The 25,256-nt window shown below is 37.1% G+C and overlaps 2 protein-coding genes across 8 annotated transcripts; both read left to right on the forward strand.

Annotated features, from left to right (window-relative positions):
- The first annotated feature begins 556 nt into the window (after positions 1–556).
- Positions 557–7,357, forward strand: LOC111864224 (fumarylacetoacetase). Of its 2 annotated transcripts, none has more exons than XM_033751351.1 (5): positions 557–1,354; positions 2,660–2,805; positions 3,945–4,062; positions 4,963–5,101; positions 5,881–6,852. In XM_033751351.1, the coding sequence occupies exons 1-4, from the start codon at positions 1,237–1,239 to the stop codon at positions 5,040–5,042; spliced, it is 462 nt and encodes a 153-aa protein (XP_033607242.1). In that variant the 5' UTR covers positions 557–1,236; the 3' UTR covers positions 5,043–5,101; positions 5,881–6,852. The 2 variants fall into 2 exon arrangements, with proteins under 2 accessions (XP_033607242.1, XP_023707079.2); XM_023851311.2 differs by lacking the exon at positions 5,881–6,852 and adding an exon at positions 7,210–7,357 and having other exon boundaries at positions 559–1,354.
- A 414-nt stretch (positions 7,358–7,771) lies between these two features.
- LOC111864226 (fas apoptotic inhibitory molecule 1) lies at positions 7,772–24,882 on the forward strand. Of its 6 annotated transcripts, XM_023851315.2 has the most exons (6): positions 8,420–8,808; positions 9,531–9,653; positions 15,731–15,874; positions 16,380–16,602; positions 18,494–18,543; positions 24,054–24,882. In XM_023851315.2, exons 3-6 carry the CDS (start codon positions 15,758–15,760, stop codon positions 24,204–24,206), a joined length of 543 nt encoding a protein of 180 aa, XP_023707083.1. In that variant the 5' UTR covers positions 8,420–8,808; positions 9,531–9,653; positions 15,731–15,757; the 3' UTR covers positions 24,207–24,882. The 6 variants fall into 6 exon arrangements, with proteins under 6 accessions (XP_023707085.1, XP_023707084.1, XP_023707086.1 ...); XM_023851317.2 differs by lacking the exons at positions 8,420–8,808; positions 9,531–9,653 and adding an exon at positions 7,772–8,155; XM_023851316.2 differs by lacking the exons at positions 8,420–8,808; positions 9,531–9,653 and adding an exon at positions 8,310–8,405.
- The last annotated feature ends 374 nt before the right edge of the window (positions 24,883–25,256 follow it).

The following is a 25,256-nucleotide window of genomic DNA, read 5'->3' on the forward strand; positions in this document are numbered from 1 at the left end:
CTCAAACTGGTGCAACAGGTCATGACAGACTTCTATTCGATGAGTTTTTGGTCCTGTGTAAGCATCTGCAGGACCAACCTGGAACAAACTTTGCGATAATCCAGCTTCCCCAACATCGTTTCCAATGCATTACAGCTGATATTAAGCCACGCACACAGTTCCCTGTTCATTATCAGCCAATCTGTATGGATGAGCTGATCGAGATGATCATTGTGAGGAGTGGTAGCTGAGGAGGGACACCCAGGGCGTGACTTGTTGTGCACTTCACTTTCACCACTGTTGAAACACACTACCCAATGCCTCACTGTGCTGACATCCACTGTACCGTCTCTGTACACCTTTAGCAAGCGTTGATGGTTGTCAATGGGTGCAATTTGTTCGGCAATGAGAAATTCAGTAACACATCTCTGTTTTGTACACACTTCTATGTCAGACGCCATTTTGGTGGACTGCTCTGCTGTCACTATCTGTTGCACGACAACCAAACTAACAGTCCATTGGCAGGAAGATTCAACCTTTACTACAACACCACCAACATCCAGCTCAGACGTTACATATTAACACAAGAAAATAGGAGGCATTATATACGGAATGCCCTTTGTATTTTGAGTTTCCTTGATATGATAAGAGGCATGTGCTAATGACTGAGTGTAACAAAAATCTGTATAACATTTGCAGCATAAGTTACAATTATTTTACAGTACTACTCTTACTTCGTATGAAACATTGCATAACATATCACCATAAAACAATGATCCATGGCCGCCAACTTCACGATCAACAAATATACAGAATTCTTTATCAGCGTCTGTAAGGCTTGTGATGAATCATGTAAAGAGAATGAAGCAAACTTTTGAATTAAGGGAGAGGTAAACATGAAATATCTGAAAGTTACATAATCTTTGATCACCAAGTTATCAAACACCAAACAATGGAAATGTAAGAAGTGCCTCAACAAATTCAGGACAATTGACACACAAAGTTAATGCATCAATGGAAGACATCAGAAAGCCATGTGCTATCTTAATTTTTAAACATGCCTAATTTTAAATGTAAAAAACCTTTGCAGTTATTATAATTTGTATTACAATTTTTTTCTATGTTGTAATTCAAGAACAGATGCATTAAACATGAATACATCTTACAGCTCGTGACATCCAGAAATGGGAGTATGTTCCACTTGGTCCATTCCTTGGTAAGAATGTTGGAACATCCATTTCTCCCTGGGTGGTAACAATGGAGGCATTGACACCATTCATTGTTGATAACTACAAGCAGGATGTAACTCCATTCCCATATCTACAGCATGATGACACATATAACTTTGACATCAACCTACAGGTGGACATTAAACGTGAGCTTTTCCTTCCTTCCCTTGTGTCAGTAATTTCCCAGTTTCATACATAGATATGATTGCATAAAATAAAATTTAATCCAGTTTGGTCATGCAATATAACAAGCCTTTTATCAGTAGTATGAATGAGAACATGTTAGATGTAACAGTTCACTCTTTTGTTCTTGTTTGTTTTAGACATTTAAAGTTCCAAAATTGAAATATTTTCACCTTAGAACTCAATACAATTCGACTTATATACATATTAATCTTTTGCATCAGTGCTGTGAGTAATTTGTGAAAATACAGTAAATATTCTAATGTATGCAATGGGATCATTTTAAAGAAAAGCTTTCTACGTACAGACTTCACAAAAAAGGATGTACCTTAGATTCTTAATAAAATCTAAAGTTTGAGCATTTAATCTGAGTGCAGATAAGGTATTACTAAATGAAAATGTTAGCACTCATATGTAATTTCTAGACATCACGATTGCTTAGGAGGAGCTGGGATAGCTTGACCAGTATAATGGGCACTTATGGTTGTTCAATTCCTGGCAGAGAGAGAGAGATTTTTATCTTAATTGGCACATCCAGACTGGCTCTGGGGTCTACCCACCCTTGTAATTGGTACCAGGACTCTTCTGCCAAGGGTAAATTACTCAGGATGTGAAACTGACCGCTCATCTCAATCCAGTGTGAAGGTTAAGAATGTGTGGAGCTATACCTCCACACTCCCCATACAGCTTCATGACGTGCTTAATTAATTAGGCATGGTGATAAATTTACCTTTTGCCTTTGCTATGGTGACTTGGGATCTGGTAACTGTCAAACTTATAATTTTGGGAGCCAGGATAGCGTAGTTGGTATAGCGACTGGCTACGGGCTTGATGACCGAGGGTTGGAGTTCGAGTTCCAGTAGGGGCAATTTTCTCTCCATCGTCCAGACCGACTCTGGGGTTCACCTTTTATCCAATGGGTATCAGCGGCTCTTTCCCCAGGGGTAAAGCTAACCACTCACCTTCAACTAGTGCCAAGGTCAAGAAAATGTGGATCTATACACCCACTCCCAATATGTCTTCATGGTATAGTGCTTAACTAGTTAAGCACAGAAACACCTTTACCTTTCATAATCTGTTTCTAAATTCAGTTTGCATCTCACTTTCGCACTCCCAGTTTTGAACTTAGTTCTAGGTATTGTTTGAAGTACATCAATATTCATGAAGTTCTGGAATCCTGTAATTCCTTACTATCACTCATTTAATGATATACTTAGATGATATGGATAAATAAAATGTCATGGGAGGCACTGAATTTGATGTTGCAGCTGAGAACTCAGTTGAGAGCACAGTGTGTCGCTCCAACTTCAAGTACCTATACTGGACACCAAAACAGCAACTAGCCCATCACACCGTCACTGGATGTAACATTAACCCAGGGGACATGATGGCTTCTGGCACCATCAGTGGTGAGGTATGCCTTCTCACTGATTGCTCTAGCAGTAACTATACACATTCAAGTGTCATGATCACATGAAAAGATTTTTCTTTTACATAACCTCAAATCATATTTCTCAAAAAAATATGACTCATGCTACAAAATGCCCATATGTATAATCAGGTTTTTGAAACACGTGATACATAAAATTTTACTAGTCTGTTTCCTTTGTGCTAGACTTCTGCAACTGAAAATACAAAAACATTTGCCTCCTTTCATTAGATGATAAAAAAGTACTTCTTTTAACCAGCCATGGAAAGTCAGCAGACCTGTTCCTTGTAATTACAGTATCTTATCATCCTCACATTGCAGCATGAAACATATGCTGCCATGGATTCTTCTTGGTGTGGATTATGCATATCTTCCTGTCATCTGCCTCTTCTCTTGTGTCTGTAAATATTAGTGGTCTGTTTTGTGACTGTGCTTTATATATTTTGATACCATTGCACCCATTTCAACCAAATTTGGAATGATTGTAGAGAACCTCCTTGGGGAGGTTTCAGACACTTGAAAACATGCACGACATCAAGTACAAGCCAGCTTATTTCCCCGCTACTTCCTCTGTAGGAGGTATTTGGGATCATGCCAATGGGATCGCTGCTAGTATATGGGAGAAAACTCTGAGTGTCTACCATTACAGGGATAAAGTAAGTAAAGCTACCCTGTACCAGACTGTGAAGGCCCATAGGGTTGTGAGATGTTGAGGGTCCCACATTATCTAGACAATCGGCTCAAAGATGGCGGTAAGGTTGTCAGCCTTACGCGCCAGCCACGCTTTACTCCCAAGGAAAATTATTCAATTAATTCCTGGTACTCATTTCTGTTAGAGGCTGAGTCAACCCCAGGGCCATAGCTTGGCTGGAAGGATTAGAGCAATTGAAAAAATCCAATGACCTCATCAGGACTTGAACCCGTGACCTTCTGGCTAGTAAGCATAGACCCTCAATGGATATCAGAGAAAATCCAGAACATCTACTTGTGTTAGGATACAGGGGAAACCCAGATTATCTTCTGCTATTGCTAGGATAGCTAGGGTAGATAGTACTCGAATGGTTAAATGTATGGTTCAAAGTACATTATTATGATGACATTACACGAGAACTTCATTGTTTCAGACTATTGAGTCATATGGCTCAATGCTTGAGCTCTGCTGGAAAGGCACCAAACCCATTCGACTCAAGGATGGAAAAACTCGCAAGTTCCTGGAGGACAACGATGAAGTTATCATTACAGGTAAAAGTGTTACATGGAAGTTTTGGCTGTGCCATAGCTCAAGCAGTTAGTCGCTGGATTCCCACTGTGGTGGCCCGGGTTTGATCCCGGGTCTGGTCAAGTGGGATTTGTGGTGGACAAAGTGGCGCTGGGGCAGGTTTTCTCTGAGTACTTCAGTTTCCCCTGCCAATCTTCATTCCACAATTACTTCACAATCACCCTCATCTATCATCTGGGAACAACAGGCCAGAAGTGGCCGCAGTACAAGGGACTTAGTCCCACCCCACTAGCGATAAGAAAAAAATACATGGAAGTTTTATGTTCTTGCTGAAAGAGTCATAGCCTTCACAAAGAAATAGATGAATACTTGTATGGTTAATAGTTTACACAGCAGCTGTCATGTACTGCACAGTATTCTGTATTCTGGTTATCTAAAAGAATGACTTTAAAGCTCATATTATAAAAATAAATTAAAATTATGTTAAGGTTACAGATAAATATAGCTGGGTTTAATGTGGCCTCAGTTATAATTTTTTATCGGTATAAACATAATTTACTTTATTCATGTGTCAGTGTTATGTACATATGATAATAACCATAATGTGGTATGCAGCATGAAGTCTAGACTAGTCAATAACAATATTTTCAAGATTTGACTAGTATTCTTTCTTAGCATACCAGAAATTGAAAAAATAAAATTCACACAGATGGAAATAACTTATTTGAATAGTAATGTTCAAGGCATCAGACCTTTCCAAAACAATTCTAGGTTCAAATTGTGTACCTGTAAAAGTATGGATGCGTTCTCTGTCATATTAACCTCTACAAGCTTGTGTCATAGTTTCTGTTGATTCTGGCAGAAAGCATTGAAAGATCAAAGAGGAAAGTATGAGATAAATATTATTTTCCTCCCTCCACCAGGTTACTGCCAAGGTGATGACTTTCGTATAGGGTTTGGCTCCTGCACAGGGAAGATACTGCCAGCATTACAGCTATACTGAAGAGTGACCACTTTGCATTATAACAGGCTATGAAGATTGCTTGATCCTACCTTTTTGATGTGAGTGTTACATACATACATACATACATATACATTTGCGTTTCAGATTATTCACAAATGTGCACAGGCACAGAATATAAAACATGTCAACAAGCCAACAAGACATTGGAAGCATGTACATTCACAAACAAAATCACTAGCATATATAATCCATACTTGTCAAAAAAAAACACATAAAATTGTTAAAAGGAAATACAGATTGCAGCAAATACACATACAATAGTTAAAAAGCAATACAAATTGCAACAAGTACNTTTACTAATCATCCTACAGTATTCAGGATATAAGAACAAATTTTGCAATCAATACGTGGCACATTTTCTTCTTTTTCCCAATTTAATTTTTTTTTAATTAAGGGAAAGGAGCAAATCCCTCCTGAAGCCCATGCAGTGGTGGATATTTTGGAGTGATATAGTATGGTTTGCTTGCGGACTGAAGTTGCAGAGTTTGTTTGGTCATGTATTGCTGGGTCCAGTGCAATAATCATTTCTCTTGATGAGCATGATATAACCTGGTTCTCTTGTCATATACTGGATTTATATTACATATGTGTATTCTTCGTGTTCACTTTTTGTGCGGTGTTCCGAAATATAAATATTTTTGTTGTATTGTTACATGGGTATTGTATTGTATCCGTAGACTAAGGGAATAAGTAGACGGATTCGGACGGATTTGGTCGAGCGGATAATGGGAAAATCCGTTGCTGGTGAGATGAGAACTGCTACAAATGAAAACTTAATACAAGGTAGTTTAATAAATGCAATAAACTGTTACAGCAGGAGTGCGTAAGGCCCTTCGCACAAGGCCGACTTTCTACTGAATGACAGAGTTTCGTCTGACACAGATTCCACGTCGTATCAATTCAGTATGAAGAGTAATTTTCGTTGTTTGGAAATACAGTATTTATACAATCTGATTAGGAGGACTTTGTATGAAGGAAGATTCCATTGCTGCTGTACTTGTTTTGTACATATGATCTGTTTGGGTATTTTCCACACTCATCTCGGGCCTTTACCAATGCAATCCAGTTCATGGTTAAGAATGGAAAGTTTTGAGGGTTTATACGTCAATTGTTTCCCTCAATTTCTTAATACAAAACAAGATAAATCTGGAAACATCTACAAATAGCCTTGGTGAAAGTCTGAGTTACAGCATCTCGTTTGTACAGTTTCATCCAATTATTTCTGGTACATTCTTACAAGTTCTAACTTATTTACTAATTATTTCATATGACAATTACTTTCATTATTAAAATTTTTATTCATGACACCTCCATATGTAGCACTACTATACCTCCATATACAACAATTGTAATAATGGTTGTGGTTAATTAGCTGACCTCCTTACCTTGTTCCAGGCTGGTGTTGCGTTCTGTGTTTGCTTCTGTAGGATGGATGTTATGGGTGATTAGGTTTATATGGTTTTGTGATAATACACATAATGTGGATGTGTCTTTTGTTATTGTGTAATACAGTGATTATAAACTGGTGTGCCATGGGAGTTTGGGGGAAGGTTGAAAGGAAGCAAGAAAAAATTTTCGAAATCCATGATCAGCATGATTTATTAAAAAGCAAATGATTAGAATGTTAGTTATTTAACTTTTAAACACAAACTTGTTACTTGTTTTTAATGATAAAATCTCTCCTTAACAGGGGCGGCCCGCGTATAGGCACTGTGGAACTGCAGCACCCCCAATTTCCACTTGATATTATCAATAACATTTATATAATGAGCCCTTTTTTCTTTAATTCTTTCTTTATATTTGTACAATACAATATATAAAATCCTTAAGCATAATGTCAGTAGCCAAATCTTTGTATGGAACTGTGCATTTCACAGTTCCAGAGGCGAGGTGTTTGTTGACTGTGCGCATGCGCACATAGGAAGCTACACGCGGGGCTGCAAGGGTGAGGGAGCACTGCAGGAACGACAGTGCCAACCGGTGCCGACCCTGGCATGCTGATGGAAGGTATTTTTTTTACTCCGCGTGTGTTTTGCTTAAAAACCATGTACCATATTCTTGAATATGAGTTAATTTTAGAATTAGATTATTATCCTGCTTCCAGCTATTCTATCTGATTCATATTTTCGGTTCTTTTATTTAACAGAAAACTTAACCATGGCCTGCATCCCCGAGAAATAAGTTATGTGACTGTAAGTGAACTTCAACAGCTTAAGTTTTCACAACTGTCTCTCCTGTGAAAGTTACAGTTAAGAAAAGAGGTCGTTTAACACCTGATATTCTAATATCAGCCAGGCATAAGGAAGAACAAGAAATAATTAATTCTGAATGGTACAAACGGAAAAGTTGGCTTTGCGGCTGTGAAGTAAAAAATGCACTGTTTTGCTTTCCGTGTTTGCTGTTTGGGGGTGATGTAACGTGGACAAAAGATGGTTTTAGAAATATAAACAAAATTAAAGAAAAAACTGAAAAGCATGAGAAGTCAAAGAAGCATGTTGATAATGTAGTTTCACTGTCACTTTTAGGAACCGTTAAGTATTAAGGAGAAACTTAGTGAGGCATACAGACTTTCAATCAATGAGCATAATATAAAGGTTAAAAAGAATGGATTTCATTTTTAAATGAATAGATTAAGCTTGAACTGTAACAATTTAGGTTAAAGTAAAAAATGTTTGATTTTGTTCTTTCAGGATTTTATCAAGTTTATGAATAAATTTTCTTTTTATACATGTTTGTTTCCTTTTATACAATTTTAAAACAAAGGTTACAAATTTTCTGGAGCAGCCGCCACTGCTCCTTAACCCTTTCGTGACAATTGCCGCTTATATGCGGCTCGGCTGTTTTTTAAATGTCGCCGATTACCGCATATATGTGGCATCACACGCCCTCTAATTCTGACTTCCTTTGAAGAACGTGTGTTTTTTCTACCGAAAATTGAATTACGTAACATTGTACATGAAATGTAGCTGTAACTTTTGACATAAATACATGTACGGTCTTTGAAGCCTATGTTTGCTAAAATGTCTATACAACCCGTCCAGAGGAAATATATTCAGGCTGTGTCTAGAGCCGTGATTATTGTTCCTACACACGTACGTACTTAGATTAGCTTGGTGAAAACTGATACGGCACTTAGATAAGCGCATAGCTTTGACGGCTTTGACTGCAGAATGAATGGGGCTTTGTTCTGAGTGGTTCTGAGCTAGTAAACAAATAACATAGATGGCAGGAGCGTTTCACCGAGGTGTCATGGCGGCCATGCTGCCAACCAATAACATGAGAGTTTTATGACGTTCATGACGCTGCAGAGGATTGTCAGCGAGTATGGTTATTAAACTAATAGTCCGTATTGGTTATATGCTTCTGTCAGTTCTTGGCATTATAGCTTATAAATCCCATTTAGTACAGAATAACATATGATGTTCGTTATATCAGACGGTATCAACGGTATCAACTGCTTGTTCTTTTGGCGAAACGAAAGCAAATTATACTTCAATATGCAGAATACGGATGACACCAACATAGAGTGTACTCTATCGTTCCATTTCAGCCTTAAGAATATTGATTTTCCCCTAACATATTCAGCACTGTGCCGTTAATAAACAATGATGATAGTGATACAATAGAGGTTATGATTTACGTGACAATTCGGCTATGCTGCCTGAAGTTACGTAGTCTACCCGAATACATCTCGAACTGAATGGCCTAAACCAGTACATATTACTGATCTTACTGATGATAATATGTGAGTATAGACACAAACACGGACATTATAGTACAATCCAAAAATAAATGTGCCTAGAATTGTTGATGAAGCGAAGTTTATATGTGATTAAATCGAAATTTATAGTAGAGATGTAATAGCTGTTGGTAAAACGGCATTTGAAAGTGCCCAATTTTAAATATATGGCAACTGTAAACAGAAGTTCATACTGTAGTGTAAAATATATTCAGATGCAATGTCCATTAGTTTTAGTTACAAAAAATATTCGTTGTTGCGTCTGTTTAATAAAACGCAAAATTCTAAGATCAGTACTGTTTATTTTGTATATCTGTAAGACATGACCTCTTATACCGAAGAAAGAACATAAATTATGTGTCGCAAAAGAAAGTGATAAGAAAATTATTTGGACCTAAGAAAGAAAAAGTAAGTGGGGAAAGGATGACCTTACATTACAAGTTAAATGCAAAGGTGTTTAATGCTTAAATAAGCATTTTACTATGAAGATATATAGGTGTGGGTGAGTGTGCATGAGGAGCTCTGACTCCATGGTTGTATATTTGACATTGGATGGAGGTGAGTCACCAACTTCATGCCTCAGCCTACATTACCCACTGAGCTGGAGGCTGTATGGATATAGTGGGTTTGTACACAGTGGAACAGAGAAAAATAGTTTGGACCTGTCAGGAATTGAAAGCCTGGCTCCTTATAGAATTAGAAACTACTACATTATTTATTTCTCCTAGTATTGTGAGCCGCAATTCAAAACAAGAAGGTTATGATGGACTGAAGAAAGTAAACTTCCCAGTGCATCTAAGCAGTACACTTTGAAATCATGGGCATATGTGGAGGTGAATCTCTTAAACTTTGTAAGCAGAGATGAATGATTAGTTTCATACATAAGCCACTGACTACCTGAGAAAAACATTATATAAATTATTAGATCTGAGTTAAACTACACTGAGGATCATGCTGACAGGCTAGCTTTAATATTAGTGCAGTGTTGAACCTTCAGATTCTGCTAGCAGAGAGTTACACAGTTCCAAGTAGACTAACTTCCAAACTCCGTGGAGATGAGCCCTTCTTGCAAAGTTACCGGTTGTGCAGCTACTCAAGAATTTCCCAATAGTTTATGGAACCTGAAGGTTCATTACCATATTCACAAGAGTCCTCCACTGCTCCCTATCCTCAGCCAGATTAATCCAGTCCATACCACCCCATACTACTTCTCTAAGATCCATTTTAATATTATCCACCCACCTACATCTTAGTCTTCCTAGTGGGTTCTTTCCTTCTGGCTTTCCCACCAAAATCTTATATGCATTCCTATTCTCTGTCGTTCGTGCTAATTCCCTTCCACTCTCATCATCTCATGAATTCATCACTTTAATTATACTTGCTGAAGAGTACAACATCCTCATTATGCAGTGTTCTCCAACCTCCTATTACCATATCCCTCTTTGGTCCAGATTTTCTCCTCAGCATCCTGTTCTCAAACACCTTTAGTGTATGTTCCTCCCTTAATGTCAGAGACCAAGTTTCACACCAATACAGAACCACAGGCAAAATTACATTTTTGTGTATTCTAACTTTCATGTTTTTAGATAGCAGATGAGACAACAAAAGGTTCTGGACTGAATGGTAGCAAGCATTACCCAAATCCAGTCTCCTTAATTTCCTCCTGAATCATATTTTGATTTGTTAGTGTCGTTCAAAAATATTTTGACTGCACCACATTTTTTAAGGATTGGTTAGCTATCTTTATGTTACGATTTTGACCTGCATTCTGATGATGAGAGAGCAGCATATACTTAGTTTTTTTCTGCATGTACTTTCAGTCCAACTTCCTTACAAGCATCAATCAATGTTTCTGTGTTTTTCTTTATGGTATCTATTTTGTCTTCCAATAGATTCACATCATCAGCATAAGCAGCTGATGTGTCCCATTTAATTTCAGTCCCACCTCATTTTCCTGGGCTTTCCTAATGGCATATTCTAAAGGTAAGCTGAAAAACACTGGTGATAAATGTCTTCCCTATTTGGCATTGAAATCGCCTAATAACATTTTCATATGGTATTTAGGGAATTTAACAGATACAAGTTCTAGTTCATCGTAGAAGCTGTCCTTCAGATAATCAATTTTATCATCTGTTGGGGAATGAGGATTCAGAACAGTATCACACCAGTGACCTCTTAGTATTATGTATGACATCCTATGATTAACAAACTCTACCCTCTTAACTGCTGATACGATTCTCTTATGTACAAAAGACCTGTACCTAATTCATGTTTCTCATTCCCCTTTCCATAGAAAAATGTATATTTTCCTGCTGGTTCAGTGCCACCCTTGTCCCACATGACCACCTGAACTCCCACTAAATCTGACTTATATTTTGATATTTCTTTCACAACTGCCATGAACGAACCTGTCCTATACAGATTTCTTACATTCCACATACCAGAACTTATGCCCATTTTCCATAGCTTATGTCATTTAGCCAAAGAATTTGTCCAACTCTGAGGCCCTTTGTGACATTTTGTAAGAATCTTATTATTTATGGCAAAGTGTCGTTAGGCCCATGCTCAGACCCCCAACCTGGAGGACCACCCCTTGTCTGCTTTCCATGACTGCTTATTCAATATATTTGCAGCTGTCCTGGCAAATGAATATCCACATATTCTTTGTCTTACGGAGCATCGTTTACATGAAATGGAAATCAATAAGCTATGTTATAGTCCTTATACACTAGTAGCTAAGTACTGCAGAAGCAGCAGGACTTTGAAGCATGTGCTACAAAATTATGTTTAATGTTGAATATTTATTATATGATATCAATCTATAGATCCCTGTTGGGTAATTTCCCATATTTTATAAATGCTTTAGAACTGGTATTAAATATGCTTTATTCAGCTTCCACAAATATAATTCTCTGTGGGGACATAAACATTAATTATCTTGCCAAGAGTAACAATAAAACCCAACTAGATGCTCTTTTGGCTGCTTATAGCTTATTTAATATAGTCAATTTTCCCACAAGAATAGACAGTAAATCTTCTATGGCTATAGACGGTATTTTTATTGATAAGTATAAGTTAAATAATTATTCTATTATTCCGGTTGTGAATGGTCTATCTGACCATGATGCGCAGTTATTAATATTCAGTAATTTAAAAATTAATGATTCAAACCTTGGTTGTTATACTATACGCCAGATAAATAAAGATAGTATGGAAGACTTTAAGATAAACTTAAGCTATGAAACATGGGAGGAAGTCTTTTTAGAGGATGAGGTTGATAAATGATTTAATAGCTTCCTCAATAGATATTTACAAGTTTTAATATCTGTTTTCCTGTTAAAAAATTATTTTATAATTCTAATAATAAAGCGTGGTTAACAATCGGTATTAAAATTTCATGTCAGCATAAAAGAGACCTTTATATATTATGTAGGAATGTTAAAAGTCCTATACTGCATGCCTATTACAAGAAATATTGTAAAATATTAAGAGAAGTTATAAAAGCAGCCAAAAGAATCTCTTATAACAAATTGATTGCTAAATGTAATAATAAATCCAAAACTATGTGGGGCATAGTAAATAGCGTGACTGGAAAACGTAAAAATGCTTTTCACCCACCACAGTTAATTACTGGGGGAGAAAAATGTAAAGGCAGTCAAAATATAGCTGATGCTTTTAATTTATATTTTAATACTACAATGCATAAACAGCCGAGTAACGATATCACCTCAGAGCCATCACTAAATAAAGATAAGTTTTTTCATTATTTATCCTCATTATCTATAGGATCCATAAGTAACATTACAAATAAACCTGTAACTGGTAAAGAACTAAAAGATATTATTAAATCCCTTAAAAATAAAAATTCTTGTGGCTATGACGAGGTCTCAATGAAGGTAATGAAATCGAGTATGCCTTTCATAATATCGCCTCTTGTTTATATATGTAATAGGTCTTTGTCTACAGGCATATTCCCAGAACGGCTGAAATACTCACAAATACATCCGATATATAAAAAAGGCGAAAAGTCTGAAATATCAAATTATAGACCAATTTCCGTACTTACATCTTTTTTCCAAAATTTTTGAAAAAGTTATCTTCAATAGATTATATGCACATGTCCTTTTAAATAGTATTTTACCTGTTGAACAGTATGGATTTAGAAAAAATTTGTCTACTGAGACTGCCACTTTTAATTTAATTAATAATATATTACAGGCATTGAATGATAGAAAACTGGTTGGTGGTATTTTTTGTGATCTGACAAAGACATTTTATAGTGTGAATCATGAGGTTTTGTTGACCAAGTTGGATTTTTATGGTATACGAGGAATATTCTTTAAATTGATTACCTCATACCTGAATAATAGATACCAAAGAGTGGTAATAAAAGATAAAAAATCTAGACAATGTTTCTCTGATTGGAAAAGGATTAAGTTGGGTGTTCCGCAGGGATCGATCCTTGGACCGTTATTTTTTTTATTGTATATAAATAATTTACCAGCTATAATAAGTGACATATCGAAACCTACTTTATTCGCTGATGATATTAACTTAATATTAACTGCTCCTGATTATAGGCAGCTTAAAGAAAATTTTAATATTGTCTTTGGGAAGATAATGCATTGGTTTCAAGCTAATTTTTTGACCTTGAATGTTAATAAAGCACATTGTGTGTAAAAAATGAGTCAAACTGATAACTCCCCAATAAGGTATATAAATACTCAAATAAATAGTACCCATTGCACTGACTTTCTAGGAGTGACACCGGATTCGACGTTATCTTGGCAAGGACATATAAACAAAACGAGTAAGAAATTAAACTCTGCTTGTTTTGTTATTAGATCTGTTAAATCACTTCTAACAATTGATGATTTAAAAATTGTATATTATGCGTATGTTCATTCTATTATGACATATGGAATTGCCTTCTCGGGAAATGCTGTAAATAGTAAAACTATTTTTATAGTTCAAAAAAGAATTATAAGAATTATTATGAATGCAAATCCTAAAGCATCTTGTCAAGGATTTTTTAAACGTTTAAATATTCTGCCTTTTTATTCCCAATATACATTCTCTTTATTGCTATTGGTAGTGAAAAATATGCATCTGTTTGTGATTAATACTGAAATGTACACTATAAATACACGACAGAGTTGCAGCTTACACTTACCATCTGTAAAGCTGACCAAGTACAAAAAGGGCTGTGAGGGTGTGTATTATATGGGTATTGTAATATTTAATCATTTACCATGGAACATAAGAAAATTATCAACTGATGTTAAGAAATTTAGATTAGTCACTAAAAATTTCCTTTTAAGGGAATCTTTCTATTCAGTAGATGAATACCTGGAATTGTCTATAAATCTATAGTTAAGGTTTATTCTGAATGAAATTCATATTGGTGTAATTGTGATAACATGTACTTATGGGCATATTTTGTATCTGTACATCATTGTTGTGACTCGAAAATTGTTCATTTGTTGTATGTATGTATGTTGACAAAGTTGTGAGTTACAGCTGCTTTTATCATAATATTTTATCTATTTGTTATATTTTACTTTTCATTTTATATTTTATTTTAGTATATACGAGGGGGTACCCAAAAGAAACCGAACTTATTTTTTTTTAAACTTATTTATTAAAATTTTAAGCACAAACCTTCAATCCCCTTCAAAGTACTCTCCACTTGCACTAATACACTTGTCTAGTCTTTTATTCCATGTTTCAAAACATTGTCTAAATTCATCTTTTGAGATGCTTGACAGCGCCTCCATCGTTTTTTCCTTCACCTCAGCAACATCAGCAAAACGCTTTCCTTTCATGTCTCTTTTCATTTGAGGAAACAAAAAAAAAAAAGTCGCACGGGTCAAGGTCGGGTGAGGAACTGGGGTCATACCATTTTTGGTCAAGAATTGTCATACAGACAGGGCTGTGTGAGCAGGGGCATTGTCATGATGGAATCTGGCCACTTCCACTGCAATTTCTTCAATGGTCCGTCGTCGATCTTCGTTGATTTCACGAATTTTTTCAACATTTTCATGTGTTTGGGCCGTGGAAGGACGACCAGAACGAGGTTTGTCATCAATTGACATTTCACCATTTTTGAAACAGGAAAACCACTCAAACACTTGAGTTTTCCCTATAGTATCGTCCCTGTACGCCGTTTTTAACATTTCAAGAGTTTCTGTTCCACTTTTCCCGAGCAAAAAGCAGAATTTCACCGTCGCACGCTGTTCACAAAAATCAGCCATTGCAAAAACGATGATTACACAAAACAGTTGTCACTATAAACTCTGCCGAAACTAGTCCTTACCTTCTGAAGCAACGGTAGTCGGCTTATCGACTCACGAATGTTAGCTCTATGCACTCATAGCGGCAAAACACGGTACTACAAAAGCTCTGCCCACAAAAAAATTAGTTCTGTTTCTTTTGGGTACCCCATCATATATGAATGGACTGCTTCTATATCTGTGTTGACTGTCTTGCCTGTACGGATTGCTTGAGGTAATAATAAATCAAATCAAATCAAATCTAAAGTCCATCTCCTCCACCCACAACCTGAAGACCCGCCATGTCATGGTGTCAAGGAACCCACTTAACGTGGGTTACAAGTACACTCTAATAAAGCATTTATGTCTCAAAACAGAATAACAAGAAGTACAATGCATGTGTGTATTTGCTGTTGTTGTTCCAAAAGATGTGAAATATCTCATAATTAAAAATAAATCTTACAGAAATATGGTGTGAAGGTGAGAACTGGAATTGACTTGGTCTGAATAGGATCCAGTTGTGGGATTTTGTGAACATGGTCATGAACTTTTGAGGGCTTTAAAACCAGCTGAATGGCCATCAACTTTTTCAAAGGAGATTCTGTAATATGAAGCCATTTCTTAATTAGTTACAATTCCTTCAATCTTTTGTTTAGAGAGTGTGACTTGAAGTCCAGTTTTGCATGATGATGGGTGACGTGGTTGCTTTCTGGGATGTCCCACTCAGTGATGGAATTCATCACATTGAATTTGAGCATGGAACCACATCAGGGAAGAGAATAATCAGAGTGAATGGCAAGGTATTTCATTTCAAACTGTCATCAAATATCAGGCTTTGAACTAAATTTTAACAATACTGCTTGATGCTAAACTCTCTCTTAGTAGATGCAGCAGTTCACTGAACCTTCAAGTTGGGAATAACATTTCTGCCTTACTCCTTCCTTTATGCTTGATGTAGCTACTTTACAAAACTGCATGAACTGCTATTGTTATGTAGTGTCAAATGAGATGTTGCCATGATGAATTAGGAAGGCTCTGTAAGACAGCTGCTTTTGTCTAATGTTCGTATTCACTTCAAGAGAGAGGATGCAAATGCATTTTGTCAGTAAGAGTAGGCAGTTTCCAGCCAGGACTCAAAATAGGTACATCACAAATACAAGTCACATGTGTTCAGCTCCTCCATACCAAACACTGTGGAGTGCTGCATGCACCCATCATAAATTTCACCACTAATTGTCACTGAAATTGTCTTAGTACCCATTATGGTCTCACATAATGAATTGAGAGCTGTTTTTTTTTTTATAGGAGGTGGTGCATCGTGATTGGATGTTCAAGCTGGTTGGGGATGAGCTATTCAGTGTGGGCAGTGCCCGCTGTCTCATAAAGGTTGAACCTGTTGGAGGTTTCTCATACTCCTACTCCCTTGAGGTGAATGGAAAGAGTTATCAAAGATTTACTGAAATACAAAGTAAAGCAATAAAGACCTGGATTGTCCATGTCAGAAATGAGACATTTCGAGTTGTTCTGGGTAAGTGTACTGCATGCTACAGTGTCACCAAAACTATCTGATAGCTGATTCATTAATATTTTTATATGTTTATATCAAATGAAGAATGTATATTCAACTGTATCTGACTGCCAATCCATAAACTGTTCACCTGTGTCTTACTTACTTGCTTACTTACTTACTTACTCATGGAGCAGAGCCCTTCTGGAGGAGCTGCCAGTTCTACAGCTACTCAAGAATTTCTCAGCATTTTATGGAATTTGAAAGTTCATTACCATGTTCACAAGAGCCGTTCACTGGTCCCTATCCTGAGCCAGATCAATCCAATCCATACCATCCCAGCCTCTCTCTCTAAGATTGATTTTAATATTGTCCACCCACCTACACCTTGGTCTTCCAAGTGGTCTCTTTCCTTCTGGCTTACCCACCAATATCCTGTACGCATTCCTCGTCTCCCCCATTCATGTTACTTGCCCTGCCCACCTCATCCTCCTTGACTTTATCATTCTAATTATACTTGGAGAAGAGTACAAATTATGAAGCTCCTCATTATGCAGTTTTCTCCAACCTCCTCTCACTTCATCTCTCTTTGGTCCAAATATTCTCCTGAACACCCTGTTCTCAAACATCCTCAGTCTATGTTCCTCCCTTAATGTCAGAGACATAGTTTCACATCCATACAGAACCATAGGCAAAATTATAGTTTTGTATATTCTAATTTTTATGTTTTTGGACAGCAGANAGTTGAAAAGAAGTGGTGATAAAGCATCTCCTTGTTTTTGACCATTCTGGTTAGAAAATTTATCAGACAAATGTTTACCTATATGGACTTTACTATACATTTTGTTTAAACACATTTTAATCAACCTAACTAGTTTCAGGAGTATCCCGAACTCTATCATTACAGTGCACAAAACTTCCCTCCTAACAGAATCATAGGCTTTCTTGAAGTCTACAAATAGCTGATGTACTGTCTCATGGTACTCCCATTTTTTCTCCAGTATCTGAAGAATGCAAAAGATCTGATCTGTAGTTGATCTGTTATGTCGAAACCCACACTGATGATCCCAATAATTTCATCTATATATGGCCTTAACCTTGAGAGAAGAATATTGGATAAAATTTTGTATGAAGTTGATAGCAGTGATATCCCCTGATAATTACTACTACAGTCAGTTTTATCACCCTTCTTGTGAACTGGTACAATAATAGACTCCTTTCACTGATCAGGCAATTTTTCCTTATGCCAAATAGAAGTAATTAGATTGTGGATCTTAGAACGTAATATTTCGCCTCCTGCTTGAATAAGTTCTGATGGAATTTGATCACTACCTGGTGATTTATACCGTTTCGATTTTGCAATAGCACTTTCAACCTCAAAAGGGCTAGGATCAGATATTAACGGCTCAGCGGTATGGATTTCTGTCTGAATAACATCACTGACCCTATGTACATTTATTAACTGAGAGAAGTAGTTCCTCCACCTATTCAAAATGTTGTGGGAATCTGCAAGCAGATCACCATTCTTATCCTTCACTAAGTTACTGCTAGGTTGGTAACCCCTCATGAAGTCATTTATTCCTCTGTACAGGTCTCTAACTATATGAAAACAGGTTTGAATCCTGATGAGGTAATTGAATTTTTCAGTTGATGTAAGACTTCCATTTGCACTATGGCCTTGGGATCAGCTCAGCCTCTAACAGAAATGAATGCCAGGAATCTTCCTGGGGGTAAATGGCAGCTGTTAGGTATTGCTGACAACCTCACTGCCATCTGTCAGCTGACTATCTAGAAAATGTGGGAGCCTTGTCATCTCACAATCCTTTGGGCCTCCGTGGCCTGTTACAGGGATTGTTTTCTTTTTACCTTTCTAGCATTTTATGCTTACAATGTGTTTTGTCTTTGGTTTCAGAAAAAGATACATTAGATGTGTGGGCCAATGGAAAGAAACTTGAAGTAATGGTGAGTGTTTTGCTTTTCTCTTCACTGTTATATTTTACAATATAACAGTAATTGGAGATATTAAGTAAAAGTAAAGAAAAAGGCAAAGCTGTCCTTGTACTTAATGAATTAAGCACCACAACATGAAGATGTATGAGGGAATGGAGATATAGCTCCTCCATTCTTGACCTCAGCACTAGATGGAGATATTAGACAGTGGAGAAATGAACAACTACAGCAAACAGAAATAATACCTAATATTCCAGTAATTAACTCTTTCACATATTTAATATTGAATCATCTAAAGACATAATGCATTCTCTGTAACATTGTTTGGAATCTTTTGTTTTCATGTCTCCTGTCTAAAAATGTAAAGATTAAAATATACAAAACTGTAATTTTATGCTTTGTTTTTTAAGAATATGAAACATGTTTTCGCATATTCATGGAAGGGCATAGATTGGTGATGTTTGAGACTAGGGTGCTGGGGAGAATATTTTGATCTAAAGAGAGAGAGGATGGGATGGGATGGATTGATCTGGCTCAGGATAGGGACCAATGGAGAGCTCTTGTGAACATGGTAATCAACCTTTGGATTCCATAAAATGCTAGGAAATTCTTGAGAAGGGCTCAACTCCGTAAGTAAGTAAGTAAGTAAGTAAGTAAGAGGCAGTAACAGAAGACTGAGATCATATAATGAGCAGCTTCACCAAATATTGCAATAACCAAATGAGCTGGGTGGGGCATATTTATTTTGTGAGAAATGCATGCACAAGAGTTGATCAAAAACCTGAAGGAAATAGATCATAGAAAAAGAGGTTGTGAGCTAGTTAGTTTTTAACAACGCTGTCAATATCGAGATTATGTGACATCAGTGATAAGATAATGAATTAATGTGGCGCAGTTGGTGACATGAGAACTGGGGGAAACCAAAGAACTTCCAGAAAACCTGCCCTAGTGCCATTTTGTACACTAAAAATCCCAAACTGCCTGATTAGGGATTGAACTCTAGTCATGGTGGTGGGAAACTGTCATATGACCACCTGAGCTGTGGCACAGCCAGAAATGAGGCGTGATAAAGTAAACTGAACATATCTAGTGAAGGAAACGGAGCAGTGGCCAACTCTTGTAAGAACAGTAATGAACTTTGTGGTTCAATAAAGGGTATGGAATAGCGGCCTCCATAGTCTAGGGATAACGTTCCCACCTCATGACTCAAGGTACGCGGGTTCAAACCCGGCGGAGGTCGTGGAATTTTTAAGGGCGGAAAAATTCGGGGAACATGTCCTCCGGGAGGGGCTTTAAGCCGTGGGTCCCGTGTCGTAGATTTACCGCACGTAAAAGAACCTCATGCCTCTAGGAGGCCTCTGAGCTAAATTAGGGCAAAAAGTTTCCCGCCCAAATAGTTTCCAATGCCTCCAATAGATGGGGAAGTATTAGGTACCACTGCCAGAGGAGGGACTAACTCGCTGACAGAAAGGGACTAACTATTAGATACCACTGCCAAGTAGAGGGTAGAAACCTCGCTGGCAGAAAGGGGCTGATAGCGAGCACCAGTATATGTAGGGGATGGAGATGGTAGAAATTAAAAGGGGGATGTACAATAGACTCAGTCATGGTGCATGGGGAAACCCACCCCCTCAATACTGAATCACTGAAGGGTATGGAATTCCTTGGCTAGCTGTATGACTGTTAGCTTCTTTAAGAAGGAAGCAGTCAGTTATAATACTTAAGGCTTAAGGGGAGAAGAAGTATGTTTCATTTACTGATACAGTCAAAATTGGGTATGCTGTGGTTGTTGTTGATGGCCTCCTCCACCTCCCTTCCTCATCTTCCCACTGATGATTCCAGGTTCATGTGGGTTGTCTGTTTACAGTGTTAATACTAATAATGTTCATCTTTATGAAGCTTAGATATTGCTTTTGTTTAGTCTTTCAGACATATTTTCTGGGTTGATTTTTTAAGTTCTGTGTTTAGTTGTAATGGGCTGTATTGTATTGTATTTTATTTTCATCCATTTTGCTACATAGTAACACTTGTGTGTATAAACATGTAAGAATATGGACTTTATAAGCTTCTGACCACATAACAGGAATATTTACCAAAATATTAGGGTACCTAATATGTATGTGTATGCAAAAGTAATCTTAATATTCCAATAATGTATTATTTTGCATATTTAAAATTGGATCATGGATGCTGACAGGAGGGGGCAACCCAGGAAACCCATCATCTGCCCCTCCCCCATCAATCCTGGGTTTTTGAAGGAGGAAAACAAACAAGTAACAGTAATACTAAAAATTAAAAGTATATTTTTAAAAGATATTCTTCTGCCCAGAATACTCTAGACCAGTGGTTCTCAAACTTTTTACCTCTGAGCCTCCCCTGACAAGAGAAAATACTCTCAGGCCCCCAGCCTGTTCTTTTTTTTTTTATCAAAATAGAAGTCATGATATGTTTGACGTTTTATTCAGTTTATTTTGTGTTTTTCTACATACTATTTAGCAGTATTTTTACTCAAAATTAAAGTATCACAATATTAGGCCTACAATAAACAGTAGTTTTAACACTGGCAATTAACCAAAATATGTATTGAAATGAAACGATATTTAACTAACAAGTATTTAATTTTTTTCTGCGAAGAAAATCAAACATTTAAATGTCAAAGTTCAGTGTGATGGATGGGCCTGCTTTTGAGAACAAAGTTTATCAAAACGTGGTGTAACATCAGAAATGGCCACTCTAACTTCTTTAGCAATATTTAGCCTTGAACGATACTTTGACTTTATAGCTGCCAAAGCAGAAAAGCCTGTCTCGCATAAGTAAGTTGTTGTGAAAGGAATCAGGATCTTCAATGCTTTTTGGCTCAAAGTTGGGAATTCCGTGCCAATATGTATCCAGAACTCCAACAAAGACAATTCCTTAAATTTACTTTTTAATGAAGTATCGCTAGTGAGAACGATGAGTTGTTCTTGCTCATTTACGTTCAGAGATGATGGCTCAGGAGTATTTTCGAACGGATTTGTAATCCAATTAAATTCCTCAAAATCATTGCAAAAGTATTTCTCAAAATGAACTTTCAAAATTATGAGATGATCAAGTAGGCAGCTTTTTATGTCCATTGGAAGCACTGGATTATCAGTGTCTTGTACCATTGACACCAGAGTAGGGAACATGTCTAGCATGTCACTTTCCATACTGTTTCTCCAGAGCTCTAATTTTCTCATGAATGCCTTCACTTTGTCATTCCAAGAAAGTGCAGTTGCCTCATTCCCTTGAAATGAAATGTTGAGGATATTTAGTTTCTCAAATATATCTGTGAGGTAAGCCATTTTCAATAAAAAAATCCTTCTTGCTGAAACTGTCTGCCAGTGAGTGATTTTCCCCATTTAAAAAACAACACCTCATGCCTCAGCTCAAACATTCTCTTTAATACCTTGCCTCTTGAAAGCCATCGGAGCATCACTAAAAAACAACAGAGCAATGTGTTCAGCACCCATTTCCTCACACAGCATTTTAAAAAGTCTAGACTTCAGAGGATTTGTCTTGCTAACATTGGTGGCTTTTACAACCGTCTGCAGCGCTTTGTGAAGGGGTGGGCTGAGTTCTTTAGCTGCCAGAGATTCCCAATGTATCATACAGTGAGTCCATACTGCTTCAGGAGCAGCAGCTTTAATTTTTGCTTGTAATCCAGCATGGACTCCAGATATTGAACGAGCTCCATCTGTACATAAGAACACAACATCAAACGAGCATACCCGTCGATCACCATTGAGTTTGGCGACAAACTGCTTGCTCCCTGCCCAATAGGAGCCAATGAGACGACATAAGTCGCTGCTTTCAGCTGTGCGTGTACAGTGCCGCCTGGAAGAAGATGTGGCTGCTGCTGAACTATCAACACTGTCTCTGGCATACGCGTTTCACAATTGCCAGTAAAGAGAATAATTATTAGTTATTTTGAAATTCATGATAATTAAAGCCGGTACTCATCAAACGTTTTTCTATATATATTTTTATTTTTTGTTACTTTTCTAATTGATTTAGGGCAGTTTTAATTTTTATCTGTAGGAAAGTATGCTGCACCCCCCTTCAAGCCCTTCGCCCCCCCTGTGGGTCGCGCCCCACAGTTTGAGAACCACTATTCTAGCCCAGTCTCTAAAGTTGCCTCAGATGGCTTAAACATAAGTTGGTAAAATGTTTATGCTCAACACACACACACAGTTCCTTTTCTTTTAAATTTCAAGCTTATTTACTTGTTACTGAAATTTGAGTCCTGAGAAATGTTATTGACTAGTCTTTTAAGTTTTACAATTTCTGTTGCTGATTCTCAGAGCTTGACTCTCAGTGAATAAGTTTTGTGTTATTTTATTTCCTATTGTTTATGGGAATGGAGGAATGAAATTCAGTATAAAATTCTTCACTACTCTTTTATGATTGGCAACAAGTGGCAATAACATTTCAGATTTGTACTAAAGGCATGTAAAATTATGTTAGTAGTACCAGTATATTTCCTTCAGAAATTTGAAATACTATATATTTATGTAAAATGCTTTTAACCCTTTGAAGTATAAAATTAATTTAAATAACATACATATTCCATTCCTACCTCACTGAAAATAGACTGCATCCCAATTAGAAAAAAAAGATGGTTAATTCTGTGTAGGGAAATAATAATAATTTTTTATTCTGAGAATCATAATAGACACAAAATACACTCTGTGGACAGTATGAAGAGTCTTTGAATGTTAAAGCAGATGGTACATGCTCTGCTTTAATGGAGTGACACTTCTTTATACAGTGTGCGTTCTATTATTAAAACATAATTTATATTACATGATCTGTTGGCACTTAAACTATAAAATTACACACATGTGAATAAAATGTATTGTCACGTGTTGGGTATGTCATGCGACAACTTCACATAGCCCCCGGATTTAGCGAACACATTTATTCTTGCACACTCAAATACAAATAGTATCACTTCAACTGCATTCTGCAGCGGCTATCTTCCAACTGTCTCTGACCGTGGCTGGATCCCAACTGTCTTCAGCGGCGGCTATCCCAAGACTGTCTTTGGTGAATGCATTATCTTATATATCCACGGCCATTGCTATGCAGTGAACCTTCTGTTGTAACCGTGGAGACTCACTGTTAGAATTACAATACTGCTATTGTTACTTCTGTTCTAGTGTTTCCATGTCACTTGTTTGGAATCCAGAAGGGTTACTTACATGGAAACGCTATAACAGTATGTATACAGAATGCAGAGAGACCCATTTTTTTCATCTCCATTCTTTATGCAGATGTTATAGCACACAGAAATAGACTGCTGTGTAGGGGTTCATACTGTACTTTGTTAAATATGCTACAGAATAATCAGACATTCTTATCAAAGTATCAAGCTCCTGTGTGCATGTTATTCAACATGTTATTTTTCACTGTTCTTCACATGTTTCCTGTGATACAATATAACAGTTATGAATAAAATGTTCACCATTTTCCCATTATTGGCAATTTTCTTATGTCTGCAGGGTGAATTTGTTGAGGATGGCACTGAGACACACTTCACACTGGGGGATCTGCCTGCTTACATCAAGGCAGTGACAAGCGGAAAGCGTCGTGAGGGCATCATTCACAGTCTTATAGTGAATAACACGATAATACCTGAATCAGATGAGCGATAGAGAACAAATTTGAATGTGGAACTTTTTTGAGGTCTGACTTTTGCCTCACTGCACTTGCACCCCTCTGTTCTAAGTTCTTGAAGAACTCTGAAGGATCTTCATGGACCTCAAAAGTACTTCCTCACTTAGAAATTCCTAGAATAATCCCTATATGAAGCATATCTTAAAATACCAAGTTACACATTTTTAACTTCTGTGTATCCAAAGTCATCACAGCATCAAACTGCAGCTTGCATTATTCTTCTTTTATGTGGATGACCTTTTCCAATTAAGGAAACATCTTGTTTCCATGCTTCTAATTTCTTACTCTAACAGACTGCACTCATCTCAATCTGTTAAAGGTTATAGGATATCTTTAATTAACTATGTACTTCCAGTCTGTTATCTGACTGCCTGTCAATGTTCCAGGTCTCATTCTTGATCTGTGTCTGACTAAATCCTTAATTCTTCCCCTTGATGTCTCAAAGGATAAATTTTCAGCCTTGTTTCATGCTACATGTTATGTTTACCCACAATATTTACATTCTGTAAGGTTTTTACTCCTCTTAACCCCAATTTCCAAGAAGGAACTGTTACTTTCAGTGTAAATGACATCAGATTTTGTAATGTAAGATTTGAGGCTTTCACGGCGGTGACTATGAAGAAAGCAGTCTTCTGGGCTTTGGCGCCGTGTATATGTGGTGTTAACCGACGTTTCGGAGGAACGTATCGCCCCCATCTTCAGGGTTGAAGAAAAGTATAGGTAAATCTGCAAGCGACAACACCGTGAGACACTCAGTCTGCGTTACCGTGTCTCACAGTGTTGTCGCTTGCAGATTTACCTATACTTTTCTTCAACCCTGAAGATGGGGGCGATACGTTCCTCCGAAACGTCGGTTAACACCACATATACACGGCGCCAAAGCCCAGAAGACTGCTTTCTTCAGATTTTGTAATATTCATCTTCTTGCAGTTTCCACTTCAGATATGTACAGTGGGTTAGAAGTCGCTTCGATCATAACCCAGGTTCTCTCCAAGTCTTGTTTCACAAAATGTGAAGAACGTGCCTTA

This window comes from Cryptotermes secundus, unplaced genomic scaffold, assembly GCF_002891405.2.
Source record: "Cryptotermes secundus unplaced genomic scaffold, Csec_1.0 scaffold4039, whole genome shotgun sequence".
NCBI lineage: Eukaryota > Metazoa > Arthropoda > Insecta > Blattodea > Kalotermitidae > Cryptotermes > Cryptotermes secundus.